The 25,735-nt window shown below is 40.1% G+C and overlaps 1 protein-coding gene across 6 annotated transcripts in view; it reads right to left on the bottom strand.

Annotated features, from left to right (window-relative positions):
- The window catches only part of ANKS1B (ankyrin repeat and sterile alpha motif domain containing 1B), a 422,022-nt gene that overhangs the window by 276,284 nt on the left and 120,003 nt on the right, over positions 1–25,735 (bottom strand). For all 6 annotated transcript variants that reach the window (XM_063396248.1, XM_063396245.1, XM_063396246.1 and 3 more), the window contains exon 10: positions 25,442–25,607. In XM_063396248.1, coding sequence (XP_063252318.1) covers positions 25,442–25,607 — 166 coding nt within the window. The remainder of the gene's footprint in view (positions 1–25,441; positions 25,608–25,735) is intronic.

Genomic DNA, 25,735 nt, shown 5'->3' with positions numbered 1-25,735 from the left:
CAGATAGAATTCACTACTAATACACAGTCAGAATTCAGGGAATCTTTATGGACTTTACTGTTCAATTTGAAAGCAATACCAAACCACCTGTACAAGAGTGGACCAGTTAAACAGACCAATGTGTTGCTCTGATAGTGTCCAAATGATTTGGAAAAGATAAAGGAAATACTGTGGATAATTTTAGAATAACACAATCCAGTTTTCAACCATTAAAAGCTAAATTTTGGCACTACATCATTAATATTTCTAATAACTCAAAAACTCCAAAAAACTTGATTGCATTTTTAATTGCCAAATTTTCAATTTTATAATTAATGTGCCAAAACATTTCTGCCATCTTTTATATATTTCATTTATACATATCATTTTCATCTAAAAAATACTAACATTCTACCCTTTTGACTAATATTCCTGCATTAATTTATTTTCCATCTCCCCCAATTCAAATAAAATTATATATTATAAAAGTATTATATGTTTAAACATTATTAATCTTATCTTCTGACTAACAAAGCAGGATTTAGATAACTTCTCTGAACGTTTAGAATCTTCTCAACACTTCAGCATATTTAATTTTGCTACTATCACAGGTTTCTCTTCTTTTTTTGCTTTTAGGTTCTCTAAGATCCATATGCTAGCTTCGTAAATTTCTTAAAATTCTTCCCATTATGTTTTCCCACTAATACAACTTGCTGCATTGATTATACAAACCACAGATACCTAGTTTTGAAAGACTCTTGGAATTTTTGAGACCTGCAGTTAACTACATAAAGGAATGATAAAATTAGCACAAAACTTTATATATATCGAAGAAGTATGCCATTTTTATTTGCTATTGACAGAAAATGAATAAATCTCCATCTTTAGGCCATGCAGCTTTGGCCTCTTTGTTTGATAAAAAGCCAAATCAGTATATTTAGACAATAAGGAGTATTCCAGCACAGTGGAGCAGAAACAAAGAGGGATTGTAATGAAGTAAAACTATGGGGGTTTTGCCAAGTTTTATGGAGAAAAATATGGCTTGACATTTTTCAAGTTTCTTTAACTTAAAGTTCTTAAAATATAAGAAAGAATCACAATTAAATCACACTGGAATACAGGTAAGAATTTAACAAAAAGACCCACGCAAGTTTCGTCACTCCTACTGGCGCAGCTCCTAACCCCTAATAACTTCCTACTGCAAGTGCCTCAATTGCATCAGAACACACTTTTGTTAAATTGATCAATAGCAAATTCTTCTTGCAGTTATAACAGGTTGGATGAGAAAAACTCCAAAAGACAACTTACATAATTGATGGGAAATAAGTTTTTTTTTTTTCCAAAACTTACTTACACAATAGTCACAGGAAGTTCTGATATCTTTTCACCATAATGTAAGACAAACACACGTAAAAGTTATGGAAATGCTCTTGGATAAAAATTTAGTGTCAATCCCAGTCCTATGGATAAGAAAATGGTTTTAATTGTGAGGCACTATTTATTACGTATCTTCCATCATGGAGAGAATGATTTCTGAAAGAGAAAGGACATGGGGTGAACTGCAGCTTGAGCTAGACTGGAAAGAGTATTCTTTGTAACAGCTGGTTTTAATGTCATCATCCAGAACAGACACTGTGGGATAGGAGGCTGAGTTGTTAAAGGTGTTGATGGTCATGTTTACCAGAAAGCCCTGTGGGTGGGCAGGGAGAGGCTGCTTAGGGGGCGAGAGGCAGCTATGGGGAGAAAGGCATGTACAGCATGTGAGCGGGAAGCTGATTGGGTGGTGAGACATGAACAGCATGTGAGCGGGAAGCTGATTGGGTGGTGAGACATGTGAACAGCATGTGAGCGGGAAGCTGATTGGGTGGTGAGACATGTGAACAGCATGTGAGCGGGAAGCTGATTGGGTGGTGAGACATGTGAACAGCATGTGAGCGGGAAGCTGATTGGGTGGTGAGACGTGTGGGCAGCATGTGAGCGGGAAGCTGATTGGGTGGTGAGACGTGTGGGCAGCATGTGAGAGGGAAGCTGATTCAGTGGTAAGACACGTGAACAATGGCATTGCAGCTGAGTAGCCAATGGGTGCTCTTCTGTTAAGTTTTGGTTATGTGTGGTGGAAATTAAAAGTATATACAGGAGGTGTTTTCTACAATGAGGCGATTTCCTTCCCATGCGCAAGGTGGTCCACGTGTCTTTGTTCCCCATTGCTACAAGTTACAAATACATACAGTGATATACTGTATTACAGAAAGAATACATCCTGCTCTGGAGCCACAAAATATGAAATGGTCTTTTGTAAGTCTTTCTGCTTTCTGATAACAATAAAGCAGCTGGGTGTGAAAATATTCTTTCATATGAGTTCTTCCAAAACAGAGGTATTTTAATGCATATCAGGAAAAAAAAAGGAAAATACTAATTTGATATCCTGTTGCAGTAGCAAATTTTCCTGAGATACTACTAAATATATGCTGCATCTCTATGTTTGTGGACTGGCAACAGAAACCCTTTCCCATCCTATTTTGATACACAGCCAAATCCTACATCTCTTGCACAATTCAAGTTTTCTTTTTAGGTGGCATAAAAAGAAAATGGTATAAAAAGAACAAAAATCAATTTTCTGTAAAGTAAGAGAAGAAAACTTTTTGGCAGCAAGCTACATGTTGCCATCAGGACTAGCAGATGCGAAAGGGAGACAGAAGCAGAGCAAACTGAAGTAAATGAGTGGTTTTTATTTAGCTTCAACTAGAACAGGAGGATTTTTTTAAAATGTAACCCTGATTACCTTCACTAGGAATCAATGTTTTTCTATTTTTTAATCATTTATTACACTGAATAAAGCAAATAAATCTGTTCATTATGTACAAATTTGGTTTATTTTAGAAATTGCTCAATATTTTCACATATATTTTGACTTTAACAAAATTTAGCAGCTATGCCAATATTTCTGCTTTCTAAATGCACCAAAGTTAATAGAGAAGTTTATTAAAATGCATTAAATGTATAATTCTCATCAAAAAGATTTCCCAGTGGAACACAAAAATATTAAAGTATTAAATACAATCTCTTAATTCTTTTCACAAAACTATGTTTAAGTTGCTTTTTCCTGGAGAAGTAATGACAGTAAAATAGGAGGGTTTTTTTTTTTAATAATAAAGTCTAGTATTTCAGATCTGATTCAGGCCAATGCTGAAATAAAATTATTAGCGTGGCTATTCAGTTGATTTTATGATATAAGCTAAAATTATATTCCAATTTCGACACAGAAGTCACCAAAATAAATTCTCCTAAAGACTGCCAGTCAGAAGAACCAGAAAAACTTTTTTTGTTTGTTTGGTGGTGAGTAGAGAGAAGAGTTACTGGGATGTCTGGCATGGAGCTGGATGCACACAGGATGTACTCAGCATTGAACAGAATTCTCATGTTCTGTGATAGAAATATAGTCACTCTTATTATAGTCTGATACTTGGGGTTCCCAACTCAATCTTCCACCTCCCTGATATAGGACATTGAATGTCAAGTCCCTGCAGCTCCTCGACATATTACCTAGGGTCTGGCCTTAGGAGGACAGATCACAGAGTCACCTGCCCAGCCTGAGAGAGAGGACCTCCCAATGGTGCTTTGCACACTGTGGTTTGCCCCAGCTTCTCCCCTCCCCAATGCCCTGGCCCTCTGGTTTTTCCTTTCCCCTGTGTCTCCATTGGCTGTGGGACCCCGATGACCGGCCCTGTCTTCCCTACAGGTCACTGACCTTACCTGCCCTTTGCACCGTCCCTGTGCCCCCAGGTCATTGCCTGCTGTGCCCCATACTTAAGCTGGGACACAGCACATAGTTTGGTCTTTGTTCTGGATTTCCCTTTGGCACCTGGAAATTAACATTGCTGGAACTCATCTTGCACAAGGACCCTTCTGCCTCTCCTTGCTGAGCTAACCTTATGGCGTGTGTGGATGTGTAAGCTTGACTGCTTTGCCTGAGTTTCCCCAAGTGGCACTTCCACTGGAGAGGCTTACTGGGGTCTAGGCTGCAGCTCCACTCCTAAGGAGCACACAGCTATAACAGAAATACAAGGGATTGCCAAAATCATCAAATCTAATAGCTAAATCAAAAGTAATCACATTACAAAAACTGTGGTACACACCTACTAGCCATCTACAGCAAGTCCCAAACCATTCCCTAATAAATTGGGTTAAACTTGTAACCTTCAATACAAAAATATCAAAAAGGCTGGAAAAACAACACAAGAAGCAGGAGATATCAGGAACATTGGTAATGCTGAGAACGTTTAGAGTACCCTAAGATATGTATATTGCAGTTTCTATCGACTAAACATTCAGAGTTGAGCAGCTATATCATCTGAAATTGAGAGACCAAAGACTGGAGAAATTAATCTTCCACAAAAGACAGAGTTCTTTGTGTTATTCAACACATATCTATATATGCATTTCCAGTGCTTCTGAAAACCACTTTGGTTTTTTCACGCTACTTGAACTGCATTGCATTATATCCATAACTCAAGTGAAACACTCGCTCTTGAGCACTGGATCTCTCAAACTACAGGACTTAATTTCATCTTCATGCAAAACAGCACAATATGCAGCCTTGATATAACAAAATAAAAAATATGAGCTCAAGATAACTGGTTCTTCCCAACTTCTAAAATACAGTAAGATTCAAACTGAAAAGCTTTGTAGAAAATTCAGCATAAGGTTTGCAGAAAATTCACAGGTGCATCAGGAGACACATATTATTAACTAAATGACTATTAAGATCTCTGTGCAGTGCTATACTGATTTCAAGCTTATATTCCTCTAGAATGTACCAGATGTATGTAAACTGTAAACTGTAAAATTAATCGTCAGATTAAGTTTTACTATGACTCCTAGTATTAGCGATTTGGTGAGTTTTACACAACTATTATTTCCCATTTATCTATTAAGTTACAGCCACTTACGAAAGGCACTATCATTTACACGTGCTCAATTATCAAACAATCCCATCAGCACTCTGAGGTGTAGTGTTACTTACTAGAATGAAATATGTTCAATGTGGTCTATGTGTATTCCAGCCCTAACTCAAAAGTACTACAAAGGACGATGCAACTAATAGTAATTTAACAAAGTAAAAGTCAAATCATGCTAAGTTATATTTTCATGTGGGCTTTAAAATGCAAAACAGCCAAAAATAATTATGCTCCTTTGAATTATTGTTTTGATTTGAAAAAGAGTTTTTGTCAGACAGCATGCAGTCAAGTGTATAATGAGATCATTCTAGACAGTAATCACACCAGGATGGATGAAAGTGAGCGTTGGTCAGAATGCGCACACTTTGATGAGCACTCATCTGCAAAAAATTGCCAAAACCTCCTGCAAGGGCTGTTTTTTTAACTGCATTTTAATAAATAATAACAAAGCCGAATGAAACATCGGAAAATTTTTAACATATGTCAAGCAGAAGCCCTCTTCTCTCAGTTTGTAGAGAAAGCTAGTCCTTTGGAAAATCAAATTAATTTAATGTAAACATATTTACTGAAACATAGTGGATGGGCGGAGATGTGCACGTACTTGATAATGAATTGATGCCATTGTATCAGCCATCCCCTTGTGTTTTAACTTCAAATATGACAGAGTGTTTTTGAGAATAACATTTCATTCTTCAGGATATTATCAGAGATGCTATCCAGGGGAGCATATGATGGGGAGCAATTATCTTAATTATATACTAAAAACCTTTTAGAGGGATGATAAGGTTTTAAAGGAAAGTACATTAGAGCTGCATGTAAGAATTGACATGACTTGTGCAACCTCAAATCAGTCTCTTGTGCACATGCATTCTGAAGAAGCCTTTATGATTATGCTGTTTCTCCACATGACCTCTGCTGCATCAAGGTTGTAAAAATGTGGGGGAAAGGGACAATGGAACAAAACAGTTTATGGCACATAACTCTACAAATGTGACAGAAGCAGTATTATTATAAACTGAAAGATGCAAAATATTTTCCCTAAATATCAAACTGAAACTCACACGAAAATACTCAAAAGGAATATTAAATGAGAGTTACTAAAGCTTGACATTTTTAATCAACATATATCATTTGTATCCAAGAATTCAAAAAGGTCTGGCAAGAATTCATCTCAACAAATGGTGCTGTTTCTTAATAGCACCTGGCATATTGATAAGATTTAAGAAGACTAAACAGAAGCTAATGGAGTAACCTTGGTCATTCTGGGCTTTCAGCCTGAGATCAGAAATAATGGAATAGCTGATACGGATCACCATTAATAAATGGAAGGGACATAGGTCATGCAAATTAGCATTGCTTCAGAAAAACTGGATCTTATTATTTAACCTGGGGTTTTTAAATAAAATGTTAAGTTTGTTGAATAGAGGTAAACACTACATTTGGATTAATAAAGTTTATTCAAGTGGTCTATGTTTTCAGTGGAGGAAATTAAAAATCTTTTATACTAAATTGTTTCAGATATATGTGCATGAGAAGAGTGCACTACCCAAATGGAAAAAAGTAACAGTTTTATCATCTTTATCCTGTAAATCCATTATGGGTAAAAGGAGTGTCAAAAAGCCTACATAAACCTCATTTGTTTAATGCTCTTTGTCAGGATTCTGAAAGCTGCTAGTTAAATGGGCAAGAGTCAGCCAAGAAAGCACTCCAGAAAGTGTCATCACTGAATACTTCTGTCTGTTCCACTGTCTACTTCTCAGTTTGTGACATTAAAATTTTATTTTAGCCCTGCAGGAAAAATTCTAATTTTGTCAAAAGTCAGGAAGTTAAGTGAAAGGAAAAAAAAAACAAACCAAAAAACCCATAATCTTTTTTATTCCCAACACAGTAAAGAATTAATTTTTAACATAGCGCTTTGGAGTTAGAGCCTGCCACTCATGTGATGAAAAAAAATGGAGGATTTAAATTTTCTAGTTATTAATTTGAGAATTTTTTGATAACAGAGGTTTGTCCAAATACAAAATTTCCGTGTTTAAAATAGAATAATTAAGGGAACAGCTGTGTTAGAGGAACCTATGGCTTTATCTCATGCTGCCCAGGACTGCTTGGAGGGAAAGCCAGTGGATGAACTCCTGCTGAAACTTTTTATCATTTATTTCCTCTCATCTCTTAATTTGTTCTGTTAATACATTCATAATTAGAATTAAATCCTAATTAAAATAATGCTTATTTTGCACAACAAAAGTAATTTTTTTCTCTCCCTTTGTAACTTCTAACAAAAAAATCCGCTTCCCACATTGTACAGGAAACTGAAACAATAAAGCATGGATATGTTTTCTTGTTTAAACATTAGGGAGGGGATATGTGCACTGTGGGTATATCTACTGACAGCAGGCTACAGACATGTCAAGAAAGAATATGGGACAGTATCTGTCTACATAAAGTGAATACAGACCACTAGAGCTTGTTTCTTGGGTAATACGAGAAACTCGCCGTACCCGGACAACCCAGGCACAAACTTCACTGCGGAAAGAACTTTCAGGCTGTCTCACTCACCTCTTGAACACTAGCCAAATATAGATAGAGCGGGCCACAGCTTTAACATGTAGTCACAACATGATTAGAAGGAGGTAGTTAACAAGGCAGAAATCAGAGTTACACATCTCACTGACCCATCTACAGCTGCTTCCAACTACAACAGTGTAGCAGATAATTTAAGAGGCTTCTTCTCCTGATTTCAGACAAAATCAGAAGGGAAACAGTCTCACAGATAGTACCTTATTTTTCGTCTCATAATACAAGTGACATTTTTCCCAGTCTCATATCAATACTTAACTGACTAATTCCTAATTCCTAATGAAAACCCTTCTTTCGGAAGATAACGTATACAGTGAAAATCTAACCAAACTGAAATCATTGGCAAAACATGTTAACATCAATGACTTTAGGAACACATGTCAGACTCTGAGACTCAGATCACTTGAACACCAACTCATCGAGACCAGCAGGTCTATAACACCTGTCTACAAAATAGTGACCAATGCAGGACCACAGGTGAACTGTGCTCCTCTAGGAGATACAGTCTTTTGAAAAGTCAGTAGAAAGCACCCTAATTAAATAATATCAGAAATACAAAAAATAGGTATGAAAATAATATTATGATGAGACAAAACTCCCAAGCTTCTCATATTTTGGGGATTTGTACTTTGAGAAAATAAAAGGAATTATAAAATTCCAGAAAATACTTAAAAAAACAAAAGAAATTATAAAATTTTAGTTTCTGTTATAGAAACAGCTACAGCAGCAAATACTCTAGATATAAATTTCAGGAATATTTTCTGGTTTTGAAGGATGCTTAAAAAAGTACTAGCTGTACTGAAGAAAAAAACCAGCAAAATGAAAGACAGAAGAGCTGTTGTATATTTCAATCTTCCATCAGCACTCTCTTGATTTTCATTAAAATGTCACTTAAAACTAAAAAACTTCGCTGTAAACATGTATTAATGTATTAGACAAAATAGCTTCCCATAAGTGTGCACTATATCCTGCACTATATCCTGTAGCAGTCAGAATGACAAATACAAAATGTATCATCACTGAAAGTCAGGAGAAGGGTAGTTCAGCTTCTGGTACAGTGTTCTGGCAGAGATATGTATCTTGAAACTCTGAATGTGAACTTTACAACACTGTAAATTAACCTGTTAAAACAAGTAAATTGATACATTCTGTACCATAGCCAAATTATCTCCATTTAGCTCAAACATGGCTTAAAGGAAGGAAGAGGAGACCGAAAAATGTATAGGTCTTGACACTAAATTTCATTACTAATAAGTTACTGACTAAAAATTCAGCTGAAAAATTTTGATAATTTTCAATTTTTACTTTGAAGTAAATTTTATTAAGAAACACATAAATAGCAAAATCAAACTAGTTTTATTTGGACTAAATATAACACTTAATTGGAAAAAAGGTATCTGTTTTTCCAGTTCAACACTTCAGTTGGTATAAACATTATAACCCAGATTTGCTTTCTGAAGATTGCTGGAGAGGTCCAACTTATCCAAAGACAGAAAGTTAGGATATTTCTCTCTTGACTGGAGTTGGCCATGAATACACTGAAGCTGGAAATGAGAAGCTTCTTAATCACAAGGTGCAGTGGGTCTTGCGCTGGTCAAACGCCAGTGCCCCTACTAAAATTATTTACTCATTTTTCTGGTGCAAGATAAGATTTAGGATGAGAGCAAAGCAGGCTCAAACTTTAAAGCGTATAAAGAAAACTTTATTAACAGAATTAAAAGAAAAATAATAAGAACTGTTGCAGCCGGGAAGCCTGGTAGGCTTCCGTGGCGGTCAGTTGCTTAAGGGCAGAAATGCCTAGTCATGGTGACTAGGCCAAAATAACCCTTCTCCCGCGCTTGGACCCTCGCTTATCTCCCTGTAAGACAATAGGTCACTTTGTACCCCGAACCATACCATTGGACACCTTTTCAAAACCTCTGTACCCTATAAAAACCCCACTTTCCCCCAGCTCAGTAGAAGCCGCTGTCCCTGGAACCCTTCACGGAAGAAGCTAATAAAGATTCATCTGTGGAACTCCATACGGCGCTTCTCCTCTCTCTCCCTGCGTCTGCCAAGGCACCTTAGCAAGCTTATGAGCTGAGAATCACTGCTAAAGAGCTGATCACTGCTAAGAGCTGAATATCACTATAACTAAGCTTGCTAAGTGTTGCCTGTGCCCGGGAGTCTTGCCGGAGTTGCTTGGACAGGGGGGTACGTAAGTGCACCCCTAACCAAGACCAACAAAGGCAGCCGAGACACCGACTGAAGCTACCGGGGAAAAACAAAACCTGGCGAACCAACGTGGGTGAAAAACCCCTGGAGAGCAGCCTTCACCGCGAAGAGTTACTGCCTTGGTTCGCTCAGAGTCCTTCTGAAGGCAACTTCTCCGTTATAGAAGAATTTCTCTGCAGAAGGCGTCTGACGACCCTCCCAGTCCAGCTCTGAGGAGTCAGACGTTGGCAGACCACCCTACCAGCAGCTTTTTGACCCACATTCGGCTGAGGAGTAAGTTGATTACAGCTTTTTTGCGCGCAAAAAATTCTTTACTTGGGTCTTTTTCTTTTTCTTTTTTTTTTTTTTTTTTCTCTTTTTTCTGCTGGGAGGGGAACGGGACCACATTACTATGGGATCAAAAAATAGTAAATTTAAACGATCCCAGAACGAGAGAGACTTATATTTAGAAATCTTAGAAATTCTATCTCTTAACAACCCTTCTTTCTCTAAAAGTAAAATCTTAAAAACTAACTTGAAAAAGTTTATCAAATGGATCATTTCCCAGTTTCCTGATACTAATACACAATCTATAACTTTAGATTCTTTTTGGGACTCGGTGGGGATAAAAATATACACTTCCCAACTTAATGGAGATTTCTCTGTTACACGATTTCTGCCCATTTTTCATAATATTACCAAAGTAGTAGAACAAGGAAATGTTAAGAAGTCTCCCAGTCCCCCCGGAGAGAGCTGTCCATCCTTATCTCTCCCGCCAGACTGTGTCCTTTCAGATGCTAATCTCCTCCCCCTCTCTCCAGATGCCGGCCACAGGGGGGTAGGGCGCGGATGCGCCGCTCCTGCCCCGCTCCCGCCCTGCGCCCCCGGTACCACCGCGGCCCCCGGCACCCCCACGCCCTCTCCCCAAGGCCCCCACCCCTTGGCCCCCCCTCCTCCACCTTCAGCCGCCCCCCTGGGGACGGAGAACACGAACTCCGTGCTGTCCCCACCCCCCCTCTCCGCGCCGCCCCCACCTTCCCCCTCCCTCGCGCTGATCCCAAACCCTTCCTGTGTGCCTGCAAAGCCTGCAGGACCTGCTTATCTCATGTGTGGCCATCACCCTTTCCCCGCAGTATCTTCGAATGCAACTGTGCCTGCTCCTATAGGCTCTGCACCCCCACACCTCACCCCCCCCACTCCCTCTGTAGCGAACGTGGCCCCATGCAATCCCACCCACCCTTCGCTACCTTATCCCCAAACCCTGCAGCCACTAAACCCTCATGGTACTTCTGAGACACCCCATGGTAGCATAACGCTTTTACAGGCCTCGCAACCCTGTCCCAGCTGCGCCTCCCGTAGCCAGGTCTTGCAGCCCTGTCTACAGCACCCCACACCCCTGCAAAATGCCACTCCAAAACGCCAGAAAAAGCACTCCTCATCTGAGGATAGTAGTGATACTGAGCTCAGTTCTGATGAAGATGACATTGATCCATGGGCTTTAATTAAAATGGAAGCCACTCACGCAGGTGACTGGGAGTTGGCTCAGAAAATTTCTGCCTTCCCTGTGACTTATATAAAGGGAAAAAGAGGTGGTACCTCCACTAAAATTATGTGGGAACCTAATACAAACAAAGAGCTCATAGAACTTCGAAAAGTAGCCAAAGAACATGGCAGAAGTTCACATATTTTTAAAAATTTCCTAGAAGCTATCTTCTCGGCACATGTTTTAATACCCCATGATGTTAAGAATATTGCTCACTGCCTCCTATCCCCGGCAGAATATATGCTATGGGAAAGGCATTGGAAAAAACAATTAAAAACATTATCAGACACATATGCTAAAGATCCTACTGGGCAAAGTTTTTCAGTTGAACAGCTGGCTGGAGAAGGCAATTTGCAGAAACCCTCAGATCAAGCTAAAACTTTGTCTGAGGCAGCAATACGAGATTTGGCTATTGCAGCTAAGACTTCCTTACTTCTTACCCCAGATGACTCTATCCCTACCCTACACTTCTCTAATATTAAACAAGGAGTAGATGAAAGCTTTATAAAATTTGTGGACAGAATTAAAGATGCTCTGGATAAACAGATAGAGAGCATAGAGGCAAGAAAAGAACTGTTATGCAAACTTGCCATGAGCAATGCTAATGAACAATGTAAAACTATTCTGAGAGCCTTACCCTTGGATACAGAACCTACCATAGAACAAATGGTGGAAAGCTGTACACGTCACCTCTCCACTGAAAACACAGTAGCCCAAGCAGTTGCTAAGGGTATTGCAGAAGGAGTTTCTGGTGCATTTGCAGTAGTGACTTCCCAAGACCAGACCCGCTGCTTTCACTGTGGAGACTTTGGACATTTTATAAAGGACTGTCCACATAGGTCACCTATGCAAATTCCCCGTAACACTTACCACAGACCCCAAAATCAGCAGCGCTTCCAGCAGCGTTCGGGAAACTGCCAGCGGAGCGTGGTCAGGCTCCACGCCAAGACAACAAATCAAAAGCCATCCAGACCCAACCATGCATCATTCCAGGAGATGCCACGTCACAAGAAGGGGATCCAACATACAGAGCAATACAGACGGGAACCCGGCGCCAGCTGGTAACTGCTTTATCCATTGACTTAAAAAAGAGGGATGTTTATCGTGTCCCTACTGGCAAGTATGGGCCAAAAGGAGGTCCTTTTGACATTTTAATTATAGGTGATACCGTTAATGGGCCGGATGAAATTTTTGTTTTTCCAGCAGTACAAACAGTGCACCCAGGTCAAGAAATCTTGGTCCAGCTGTGCTGCACAGACTTACCATTTTTTCTTTTAAAGGGAACTCCAATTGCACAAGCCTTTCTACTCCCAAAAAATCACAAGGAACAGCTTCCTCTCAACCCTATAGCAATGTGGGCACAAGTTTTGGGATCCAATAGGCCTACCATTGAGTGTGGCCTATCCTGCAAAGGTGAGAAGATCCACCGACTGGGACTCCTGGACTCAGGCACAGACCTGAGCCTCATCGCACGCTCAGAATGGCCTGCAAACTGGGAACTAGAACCAGTACCAGGTATGATTTCAGGGATCGGTGGAGCCACAATGTCCATGCGAAGCAAGCACAACGTGCTCATCGAAGGGCCTGAAGGCAAGTTGGCAACTATCCGCCCATTTGTGGTAAGGGCCCCCATCACCCTTTGGGGAAGGGATGTTCTATCCCAATGGGGAGCTTCCTTACAAATTCCCAGTCGGGATTTCTAATTGGGGCCACTGAGGAGCGCACACTACCAGATACCCCTCAGCTTACCTGGAAATGCCAAACCCCGATCTGGATTGAACAGTGGCCCCTCCCTAAAGTAAAACTGTGCGCACTACAAGCACTTGTAGAAGAACAGCTTGCCAAAGGTCACATCGTCGAGACCACCAGCCCTTGGAACACCCCAGTCTTTGTACTGCAAAAGCCTGGAACGGACAGGTGGAGGCTCCTCCAGGATCTGTGTAAAATCAATGAGGTAATTGAGGATATGGGCCCCCTTCAGCCTGGACTGCCTTCACCATCGATGTTGCCTCGAGACTGGACACTTGCCATCATAGATATTAAAGACTGTTTCTTCAGCATCCCGCTGCACCCCCAGGACGCTCCAAGGTTTGCTTTTTCTGTCCCCTCTCTTAACAGAGAGGCTCCACTCAAAAGATATCATTGGCTTTTTCTTCCCCAAGGTCTCAAGGTCTCACCTACCATATGCCAATGGTATGTTGCTCGTGTTTTGTCTCCCGTTCGGAGCCTATTTCCAGATGCAATCATCTACCACTATATGGATGACATCCTGATCTGTGCATCAGACAAAGCCTACCTAGACAAAGCGGTTACAAAGACTATTGAAACCATAGAAAAAGCAGGATTCGAGATCCGTGAAGACAAAATACAGTACACCAACCCATGGACTTACCTTGGATTCCAGATCCGGGAACGGACCATCGTACCCCAGCAGCTCGTCATCCGAGATGACCCAAAAACTCTGAGAGACTTACATAGTCTGTGTGGATCCATCAATTGGGTACGTCCTCTGCTAGGAATTACAACAGAGGACCTCGCTCCCCTGTTCAACCTTCTCCGTGGCAATGGAGACCTGGACTCTCCACGCACTCTTACAACAGAAGCCCGAGATGCCATCACCAAAGTCCAAGAAGCCCTATCTTCACACCAAGCCCATTGTTTCGAGCCTAGCCTGCCTTTCCAGTTTGTCATCCTGGGAAAAGCACCCCGGTTCCATGGACTGATTTTCCAATGGGATACTCAGCTTCGAGACCCTTTATTGATAATTGAGTGGATCTTTACAAACAACCAACCTACAAAGACAATTACCACCTTCCAAGAAATCATGGCACATCTAATAAAAAAGGCCAGAACTCGCCTCCGTTCCCTTGCAGGGTGTGAGTTCACATGCATATACATGCCATTAACCGGCGGAGACCTGGAGCATTTGCTTCAGACCAATGAAAATCTCCAGTACGCCCTAGATAGCTATACAGGCCAAATTTCCATCCATATCCCAAAACATAAACTTTTTAATATAACCTTTAATCTGACCCCAAAATTAGTACAGAGTAGAACACCTCTCAAAGCTCTAACAGTCTTTACAGATGGCTCGGGGTCATCCCACAAGTCTGTAATGACATGGAAAGACCCGAAGACCCAAAAATGGGAATCTGATGTCCAAATTGTGGAGGGATCTCCACAGATTGCAGAGTTAGCAGCTGTTGTCAGAGCCTTTGAGAAATTCAAAGACGAACCTTTTAATCTCATTACAGACTCTTCATATGTCGCAGGTATAGCTATGAGGGCAGAACAAGCCCTTCTCAAAGACGTTTCCAATCCAAAGTTACACCAATTGATTTCTGCATTAATACGTTTAATCTCCCACAGAAAACAATCTTACTATGTAATGCATGTAAGGTCACACACTGACCTCCCAGGTATCATTGCAGAAGGGAACAGGAGAGCAGATGCTTTGGCCATGGCACTAGAGACTGCTAACATCCCTGACATCTTTGCCCAGGCAAAGTTGTCACATGCATTTTATCACCAAAATGCAGCTGCCCTTATTAGAATGTTCAAGCTCTCAAAAGATCAAGCAAAAGCTATTGTTGCCACGTGCCCGAACTGCCAAAGCTACCAGATACCATCTGTGGGGACAGGAGTCAATCCCCGAGGACTTAACAGCTGCCAGCTGTGGCAGACAGATATCACTCACTTCCCACCTTTTGGAAGGTCAAAGTATGTGCACGTATCGGTTGACACGTTTTCTGGAGCAGTGTTTGCATCATCTCATCCTGGAGAAACTACACAGCATGCCATAAAGCACTTCCTCCTTGCCTTTGCTACCCTGGGAGTACCAAAACAGATCAAAACAGATAATGGACCTGCCTATGCCTCTCGTAAGTTAAAAGAATTCTTCAGTGACTGGGGAATAGAACACAAGACAGGCATACCTGCAAATCCCACAGGACAATCCATCATAGAGAGAACACATCAAACCCTCAAAAGAGTCCTCAATCAGCAGCGAAGTGAAACAAAAATCATATCTCCAGTTGAAAGACTCTGCAAGGCTCTCTATGTCATCAACTTCCTAAATGGTACAACATCAGAGCCCGACCCTCCAGTACTTCGCCACTTCGCAAATACCACCCAAGCAAAGCTTGCTGAGAAACCACCTGTGCTAGTGAAGGACCCAGAGACTCATCAAATTTCCGGGCCTTTCCAGTTAATTACTTGGGGGAGAGGATATGCGTGTGTTTCACTACCATCTGGTCCAAGATGGTACCCAGGAAAACACATAAAACCATACCTAGGCACTACAAACACTACTCAGTCAGACACTGACAAGAGTTCTTCTGAGTTGAATACAAGACCGCCTCAAAACCAGACAAGTTCTGCCTGGAGACGAAGGCGTCGCCGAATATCCACGTACCAAAGAAAAAACCGACCCATCCCACGACAGCAGAAGAAACAGAAAAGATGAACAACATTCTGCTGCATCAGTCAAGCTATAAGCCAGACATAGCTTGAACACAAACTTGTCCTCTGAATTACATGTCATTATCTTTTTTTTTTTTTAAGAAAATTTTTACCCCAAAAACCCCTATTATTCCCTTTCCCAACTCTTACCAAAAACCCCTAACTTCACACCCACTTACCCATCCCTTGCATATATATAAAAAAAAAAAAAAAAAAAAAAAAAAAAAAAAAAAAAAAGAAGGGGGGGGGAGGGGGGAAGGAACAGAGAAATGGAATGAAGGAAAAAACCCAAACCCTTTCCTCCCATCATGAAAGATAACAACTTTTTGTTTATATTCCCTATCAGAAGCCTTATCCCTGTCCAGAGATGAAAACTGGTGTTCTCCTCACTTCTGTTTGGATGCTCTTCACCGTACCGTATGCCTGCGGCTGGATTAGCCCACAGCCTAGTCATAATGTTTGGGTAACCTTAGCAAAAACATTGAAACAGGATAACATGTGCTTATCCATGGGCAGCGTTGATAACCCACTTTCCACATGTCTAGTAGGGATTCCTTTTGTAGCAGATGACTGGCCCGTCTATAACTCTGAGCTCCTCCGCACCACAGGTAAGAGACCCAATGCAGTAGATACTTGGGATGATTGGACAAAAATGTTACCTAATGCCCTAGAGGAACCCCAAGAATTGGACTTGCTGGGGTCCACCAAAGCAGCATACTGTGTTAAATTTTACTATAGACGCCCAAGGAATAATGGGCCAGAAACTAATCAGTTAAAAAACACATACAGAAAAGACATATCACCCATTAACAAAGCCTATAACTATCCGGATTGGTGCAATTACACCACTCGCGTGATATCTGTATCCTCTCTCCATCCCAAAGTACTACCCAAAGGGATGTTTCTCATCTGTGGTGACCGAGTATGGGCTGGGATCCCCTCACGCCTGCAGGGAGGTCCCTGTAGCCTTGGGAGACTTTCTACCCTCACACCAAATATTACCTTGTTACATAATTGGAAAAAAGAAAGTGAAGCAAATCGCCACAAAAGATCCTATACAGAATTTGACGAAACCTGTGATCCCAAATTATACAATTGGAATAAACCAAAAAGAATTGCTGTCTCCCTATTCTTACCGTGGGTAGCTGCAGCTAAGGCCCTTGGTGAAATAAATCACTTAGGCTGCTGGCTTAGTAAGCAAGCCAACGCTACATCTGCTGCCCTGAGTGATCTTTTAAAGGATGAGGAAACCACAAGACATGCATCTCTCCAGAACCGCGCCGCGATTGACTTCTTGCTGCTTGCCCACGGACACGGATGCCAAGACTTCGAAGGGATGTGTTGCTTCAATCTCTCATCACGCTCAGAATCCATCCACGCAAACATCCAAAAACTGAGAGAACTTGTGAAGGACTTAAAAATAGAAAAGAACCCAGACTGGGTCAATGACCTTTTTGGTCAATGGGGATTAACAGGATGGGTTGCATCTCTTGTTAAGGGAATTCTGTGGATTTTCATTGTAGTTGTCATTGTATTAGTTATGTTCTCATGCCTTATCTATTGCTTTAAAAGAACTATAGGGAACGCTTTTTTATTAAATACAGAAAGTGGAATTGTTGCAGCCGGGAAGCCTGGTAGGCTTCCGTGGCGGTCAGTTGCTTAAGGGCAGAAATGCCTAGTCATGGTGACTAGGCCAAAATAACCCTTCTCCCGCGCTTGGACCCTCGCTTATCTCCCTGTAAGACAATAGGTCACTTTGTACCCCGAACCATACCATTGGACACCTTTTCAAAACCTCTGTACCCTATAAAAACCCCACTTTCCCCCAGCTCAGTAGAAGCCGCTGTCCCTGGAACCCTTCACGGAAGAAGCTAATAAAGATTCATCTGTGGAACTCCATACGGCGCTTCTCCTCTCTCTCCCTGCGTCTGCCAAGGCACCTTAGCAAGCTTATGAGCTGAGAATCACTGCTAAAGAGCTGATCACTGCTAAGAGCTGAATATCACTATAACTAAGCTTGCTAAGTGTTGCCTGTGCCCGGGAGTCTTGCCGGAGTTGCTTGGACAGGGGGGTACGTAAGTGCACCCCTAACCAGGACCAACAAAGGCAGCCGAGACACCGACTGAAGCTACCGGGGAAAAACAAAAAAGAACCAGGATAAAATCTTCAGAACACTTCTCCTACCACAACAATCGTCTTTTCTTTCCCACTGACAACGTAGAGATAAAACCTGGGACTTTTGGTCAGTTGACCACCTCTAGAATAGTCTTTCATCAGTTCTCTTAGGGAGAGGAGTATCTCTTGCCATGCCATGGAGATTTCTCCACAAGAAACAGTTCTCTCGTGGCTTCAGTGTCACAGTGCCCAGGAAAATGGAAATCTGATCATGATGTAAAAAGTCCCTCCCCTTGACTTACAGCTTTTCCCACAACTGTTTTCAAGGGCTGAATCTTTAGCTAATAGGGTGTACTTTTAAGGATGAGCTGTTCAAAAAGCAAAAGTTTTTTCATCCATCTCTGAGATCATCTTCATCTTGGGGAACAGAGGTTTTCTTCTTCCCTGGGAGCAAAGAGTCTCCACCACTTTTATCTCTCTCTGCTCAAGCTTCTCATTTGAATCGCAGCTACTTCAACATCTACTTGCCCGAGCATGGGTGCTTTTGCTCATGTCTACAGTTTGAATGCTCCATTCTGCCATGATTTTTTTTCATGAATTACAGGAGTATTCTAGTGTATCACAGTCCATCACCATAGCCTCACAAAAGAATTTCAGCCTAAGACTACGGCATCTCCTCATTCTCCTCCCATTTGAGATTTGATTTCTTCTTTGCTGACCTTGATGTCTTCCTATTGTCCTCTACGTGTCTTCACCCTGTCTATTTCTCTCACTCGAGAGAGGATTGAAGGTCTGCAAGTCTCATCTGCGCAGTAAAAGAGTTAATCTTAGCCAGGCCTTGCATCAGGAACTGGCCTCTCGCTGTTGGCCACGTGATTCCTGCTAGGCAGTGACTGTGGAGGTTTGCTGTGTTGATTTTGGCTGCATAATTTCCTGTGGCACCCAGCCAGTTCTTTCAGCAGCATGATTCTGGTCACGCTGAGGAGGGCTACATGGGAACCCAGTGGCAGCAGGAAACGGCCAGGCAGTATCTCAGCAGCCTGCACCATGGCCCAGCCCAACTTGGGGCTGCTCCAGAGCCCAGAAGACCCTGACTCGGCCCTGCTGGCAAGATGTTTGCAGCCATGGCACGGCCCTGCCTCGGCCAGGGCCCCGCGGCTTCCTTCACCTGCCCATCACACCAGAATAGGAGAGAACTTCTCCCTTCAAAAGCCAGAAAGCAAGAGAGCTTTTCCCGGGCTTGTTCATTTTAAAATGAGGCGGATCTAGCTTTTTCAGTGGTTTAACAGCGTGCTAATGTTCAGAACCAGCCAGCAATTGGCTTTGCCCAGCACGGAGGAAGCTGCTAGCAGCTTCTCTTAGAAAATCACTTCTGCGGCTGGCTTCTTCCCTCTTCACCAAATGCCAATTAATGCAAAACCAGCACACTAGCACAGAAATCAGTGATTCTAATTCAGGCATCTGTGAAGAGTAATAGGCATAAAACTCAGATATTTTGAAAATCTCTCTTGAAAGAAACTACACAAAGGCTAGAACCTAACTTTTCTCTCCTTAAGGAAGTATTGTCATCATGTCAGGTCACTGTGAGACTCTCCTGCTTATTCTTTCCATGGCCTATGATACACTTTCTGTGCTAAATGTGAAGGGGGACTATATTGTGCAAAACATCTGAGAACTGGGAAACTTCAGTTAACAATGGGAACATTTCTCTAAAGCAAAAAATTACTTAGAGAAGAAAATGGTTGCTGCCTAAGAATTGTTCTGCTATTAGGTTGCTATGGAAACACAACCCTCTCTTGTCAGTGAACCAACTCCAGCAAATGGATGCAGGGCTCATGTTACAATACCTGTGCCCTGTGTTCTGTAATGACAAGATCTGAGTGGCTCTTCACTTCTCACTCAACATACAGACCAATTATACTCTTTGGAGATAATGTCCCCTTGAGTAATAGACAGAACAATAAGGGACATTTGATTAGCACTCATATATCATCACAGAATCACAGAATATTTGGATAATAATTCCTTGGAAGGGATCCACAAGATCATCAAAGTCCAACTCCTGGCCCTGCACAGGACAGCCCCAAAAATCACATCATGTGCCTGAGTGTTGTCCAAACACTTCTCAAACTCTGGCAGGCTTGGTGCTGCGATGTCATGTCAGATCCTGAAGCACTAGTAAGTTTTAATGGCCCTGACAAGCATTCTGAGGTTCTCCATTCCATTCATCCTGTGAAAATTAGAAAATTCAGCCTGATGGCAGATAAGTGGTAATGATTTTGTATATACACCAGAATATCAAAAGCCTTCATGGACAGTCAGTTGTTTCAGAAACATTTGTGTTAAATTAGGCTAAATTTCATAGAGTATTTTCAGCTGGTTCTAGACCATTCTAGAACTGTTAACACTGCCTCCTTCATTATGTTCTTCCCTCTACATAACTAAGATGATTTTTCTTGATCATTAAACACCTTTTCTTGAAAGTAATCCCGAGGAGTTAGACTGTCGGTCATGTGTACAAGAGCATTGTATCCTGCTATCTCTGGCTTAAGAAGCATACTTAAATGAAATGCAGCTCTATTATCAGTCCTTCTGCTTGAAGCAATTGTGTGAGTGGCTTTCAGAAAGGTTTGCATGTGACCCTTTAGATCAATTAGAGTTTCAAAGTGATGAAACATTGATGACTAAAGCTACACTCTTGAATTTCCATTCATCCAGACAATTCTTTATATCTGGCAGTGTGCTGGTTCCTTCTTGTGGCCACTTTTCACTGCTTTGCTTGTAACTAGAAAATACCTGCACAAAAGTGAAGGTATAAATTCATCAAGTTAGAAAATATGTATTTAGGATCTTAGTCTCAATCTGGAAAACTGAAGTGCCTAAATATTCAGGATTACTGAAGTCAAACAGAAAATAGACAATAGAACTGGACTTACCAAGCCAAGTATTTGATGATTTTAGAAACTCAGTAAAAGACATATTTTAATGTTGATAAAAATGTTATCACAGCTAGCCTCTTTTTCCAATTCAGGTTTCTGGAGAATAGTCTCCTAGATATCTGTGTGAGACTGCTGACACAGTGTTATACAGCTGAGGTGATCTGACACACTGACTACAAGTTTTCAGGTTCATTTTCATTGTGATAACAGGAGAGGGATGCCAGGCTGCGAAAGCAAAAAAAAAAAAACAAAAAAAACCCCCAAAAACAAAAGCAAAAACAAACAAACCCCCCCAAAAAACCCAAAAACAAACAAACAGAAACCAAAACCAAAAACAAACAAACAAACAAACAAACAAACCCCAAAAAATCAACCAAAAAAAAAAAAACCAACAACAACAACAAAACATAATAGTGCAAAGAATTGGCTGGCTTGGGGACAGTTTGATATTTTGTATTAATTCAATGTCAACTATTCTGTTTATTATTTCCCTGTTGTGATTATGAGGATTTAAGAAGAAGGTATGATTAATTACAGATTTATTAACTGCCCAGTCCTCCTTATGAGTCACTGGCGTTTAAGTACAAATCAAGTAATTTTTTTATATAAGAAAAACACCCTGACCAACAACAGTAAGATTGCTTCGAAGTACACTTAGCTGGGCAAAGGAGCAGAACAGCTGCTATCTCCTTCTTTAGTTTCCTTCAAGGAGTTTCAGCTCCTTGCCTTCTGCTTGCCTGCTATAGGCTACTGGCAACACACCACATATCTAAGGACAATTTTTATCCCTGATAGAATCCATATCTTTGATATAACTGAGTAGAGTAGTTGTACAAGAGCTATCTTTAAAATTACTGACTTGGGAATTGAGAGCTCAGCACAAGTGAAGCCTCATAGTATTTACCTTATTTCTCAGCTGGATTTTTCAGCCCAATCTGAGTTCTGCTTTGCCACAGCTCAGCTGTTTTTGTAGTTGAAGATGGGTCACTAAGGTGTCCCTGACCTGCAGCCACAGCGAAGTAACATAAGGGAACATAATAGGTTCTTGAACTAGAATTCTCTTATTCAATGGTGATTCTCATGCTGTTTACATAGGGAAATGTCTCTTCTTGTCATTGAAATGCTTTATTAAAATCTTTGTTAATCTGCATAGACAGATCAAACTTCCCAAGGAAAGTGGTTGGTTTTTCTCATCCACAAGTTGTTTGGGACAAACATTTTGAAAGTCCTCTCTAATTCCTGATGATACTCAAGGAGACCTAAAAATAGTTTAATTATTACTGGCCATCACTCATGATTGTTGAAAATTTAACATGTAAATTTCCACCTGGTCTCACTCATAGGGAGTTTCTGCAATTTCTGTTTAGAAATTATAAAAGCAGACTCAAAGAGATATAATCTCTCTACTGGATAGGGGCACTTAACTACAACTAAAACCAAAAAAAACCCAAAAAAACCAAAAAACCAAAAAAAAACCCAAAAAACCCAAAGAACATTTATTGTGTAATGTAGCTCAGATTTCATTCAATATTTCTCCTAAATAAAATGGATGACACTGTGAGATACAAGGATAGACTGTGGTACAGAATGTCTAAGCTACTAAGGGTACAAGTCTGTAAGGGTCTTTAACATCAGAGTCCCAAGAGCAGCCTGCTGGTACAACTAAATCAGTATTCTGGACTCTGTATAAGTGACCAAAACCACACGAACTTCATGAACATTTTCTGAACCTCATTTACATCTTTTCCAAGATGATTTGTTCACAAAATTTCATTACATCCCTAAAAGTAAAAGGACAATACTAATGCATGGCTTACGAACGAATAAAATTTCATTACTATTTTTCAAGATTAAATATGTCATGTAAGTTCTTTCTTAAATAGAAGAGCAGTGTAAAAATTAAAATGAATGGCAGAAATGTCTAGTTTAAGGAATGGGGATACTGTCCTGGAACAGGACAGTACAATATTCACCAAGACAATATCCAACAGAAGAATCAGTCAGATTGATTAATGAATCAATTATTTTATATTGATTTAACGAGATGGATCTATGAAATTTTAACCCCAAATTTATATTTTACTTAGTGGGAAAAAATGGTCTCAAACAATGCAATATTTCAGAATATTCCTATCATGTCTTAGCTATTAGTTTAAAAGTAGAAAAGCTGAGAGATGCTTATACAATCTGCCAAACTTGCCGTATTAATCTATCACAGAAACAAAGAACAGTTTAACCTGGACTGAGACACACAAGCAATCTTTTTTACTCTTAAATCTTTCCTAATTAGAAGCAACTGCTTTAACTGTGAGCATAAACCAATAAATGTAACTGTTCCTCTTCCTATATAAACCTAATTTCTTGCAAACAGACATAAAAGTCATACAACATTGGTTTTCAGAAGTAGAGGTAACCAACTTTATGACTAATTTTATTTGCTTTCTATTCAGTTTTTCTCCCTGAAAACTAACAAGCCTTTACCATTTGTTGCATTGAGTTCTTATCCTCTGTGATTCCTTACGAGTTCAACAATAAAATTTAGGAGAACTACAGAGCAGTCTATAGGGATTTTCTCCCCAGAGCCCTAAATATCACATAATACAGACATTTGAAACAGTATTCCCAAAGTTAGCATGTCTTATTGACACAAAAACTGAGGGAAATTCAGGAAAAAAAGCATGCAATATTAGATATTTCTTTTTAAGAAATTATCTATAATCATATGTAACTTATTCAAAGAATAAATCTATACAACCTAAAGTGGCAGGGTGACTTCACATACAATTACAACTAGTGCTAAATACCTTATAACTGAGAGTGACATGATTTTTTCATTTGGTCCATTTGTAATATAAGAGCCAACAGGATTCTAGATATGGTTTGCAAGCCAGGCTAGTTAAATAACTCCTACATTTATAGCTTAAAATAAAACCACATTTTTCTATACAGCCAAATGTTCTTTCCAGTAAAATGCCGAGGGGAAAATATCACAGTGGTATATGGAAAATTAAGGCAGAAGGAATTACAGTCCATTTGTATTGTCAGATTGTTAGATGCCCTCATGAATCTTCTACACCTTTCTAGGTTATACTCTAGGCCTCTGATGCAGATTATTTTAAACTTTAGACAAAACACACTTCCAGAATAAGGCATAAAAATGTCCTTCATATGATCTGTGTTTCACAGTGATCTTAATGGACTTACTATGCACAATTCCAAAGCCTGGTATTTTAACTAATGAAAACTCCATCTTTTTAAAAAAAATACTAATTACAATGGGAAGCTTTGCTGTTGAGCCCCATTACTAAGAAGGCAGGTAATTAACTCCCCCTACCAATTTCTTGGGTATGTGTATGGCAGTCTTTCCACTGCAATCCATATGTTTATGGTAATTATTCAAGTAGAGGTGTGAAAAACAAAGATAATTTGTTATTTTCTTCCTCTACCAAAAAACAACCCACAATATTGTCCTGAAAGACTAATCTCTTTTTACATTATCAGATCCAAAATCATCAAAGTAAGAAATACAAGTAGCCATGCTGATGTTCAAGTCAGATTCTGGTCCATTTTGTGCAACTATGCTACAAAGATGCTATCCTATTTTGTGCCACCTTTTAGACTGCTGCTCATAATGCAGGTTCCATCAAGTCTTCCTTAGCCCAAATTTAATAGAGAGGTGGGAATTAAGATCCACTCCACCTTACCTTGCAAACTCCAAAGCAGTATTTTGCTATCTGGCCCTCATATACTATGCCTGATACAGCTCTGGCACTCTTTCAATATTAGTTCAGCTGTGAATCAGGACGGTGCTTCCTCTCACACAGACCAGATCAGTAACACGATGTTAGTCAATAATCATCTGTCATCCTTGGATATTACCCAAATGGTTCCTAATTAAGATTGCACAGGTCAGAAAGTCAATTGTGTGTTTCAAATAGGTCTCTGCTGCTGAGAACTGTCATTTGTCAAAGCAGACTCTCAGTCCAATTACTTTGGAGCAAAACGACTATATTCTGATATTCCTGCACCAGGTGGTGACTAATGAAGAGTTCAGCCAAGGGTAATTGAAGAGATCATATAATTCTAGAGAACATTAACAGTATTCTTACAGATAATATCATACTTACAGATAATATCTGAATTAGAATAATTCTATAGATTTTTAAGTATTTTAACTCATTGCTGTTCAAACTTATGTATAACACAAACAGCAGTCTGTCAAACTGTCATTTAATATTTCTCTTAATTCTCAATCATTATTTAATTTTCAAAAATGGCTTAGATATTTTTTCACATAACATGAAAACGCACAGTACTTCAAATTTTAAGTACTAAGTAGCTCCATAATGTTGTTGCTAAGCAGTACTCAGAAAAGAAAAGAAATAGGTTGGTTAGAGGATTACTGCAAAAGATTTCTCTACAAGAAACTCTGTAATTTGGCTTTTTGCAGCCTTGTATTTATCTAGGAAAGTATTTAAACATCTGCTTTGTTTTTACTTCTACAACATTTTGCTATTAATCTTCATTCTTATGTGAAGCTCTTATGGTAGCTAATGGAAGACTAATCATACTGTGATAAATAAACAGAGTACTGCATGCTTAAAAATATAAACCTGTATATTCTGTAGATTAACACTTACACCAATTACTATGTAAAGGATTATTTGGTGATTTACCTGGTCTTGAGGAAGGAACTCTTGCTATCTCTAGGGAACAAGGCTTTTTGGTGACTGCTATATCTATCGAATCACAAAGACTGCTGTCATTTTCTGAAGGAACTGCATCCAGAGGTACAGAGGGTACTGCTTCCAATGCATAACCTCTCTTCTTTGAATAAGATTCCTGAAATGAAAAAATTTAAGTATGTAAGAGAGATATTTCTCAGATGACACAGCAAAAGAACCAAGCTCAATAACTCTGGCTATCAGGGTTTAGAATTCAGCAAATGAAATACTGTATTTTGCTGAAAT

The sequence above is a fragment of the Prinia subflava genome, chromosome 4, assembly GCF_021018805.1.
Source record: "Prinia subflava isolate CZ2003 ecotype Zambia chromosome 4, Cam_Psub_1.2, whole genome shotgun sequence".
Lineage (NCBI taxonomy): Eukaryota > Metazoa > Chordata > Aves > Passeriformes > Cisticolidae > Prinia > Prinia subflava.
Note: the sequence above shows the minus strand (reverse complement) of the source record. Positions and strands in the feature narration are given on the sequence as shown.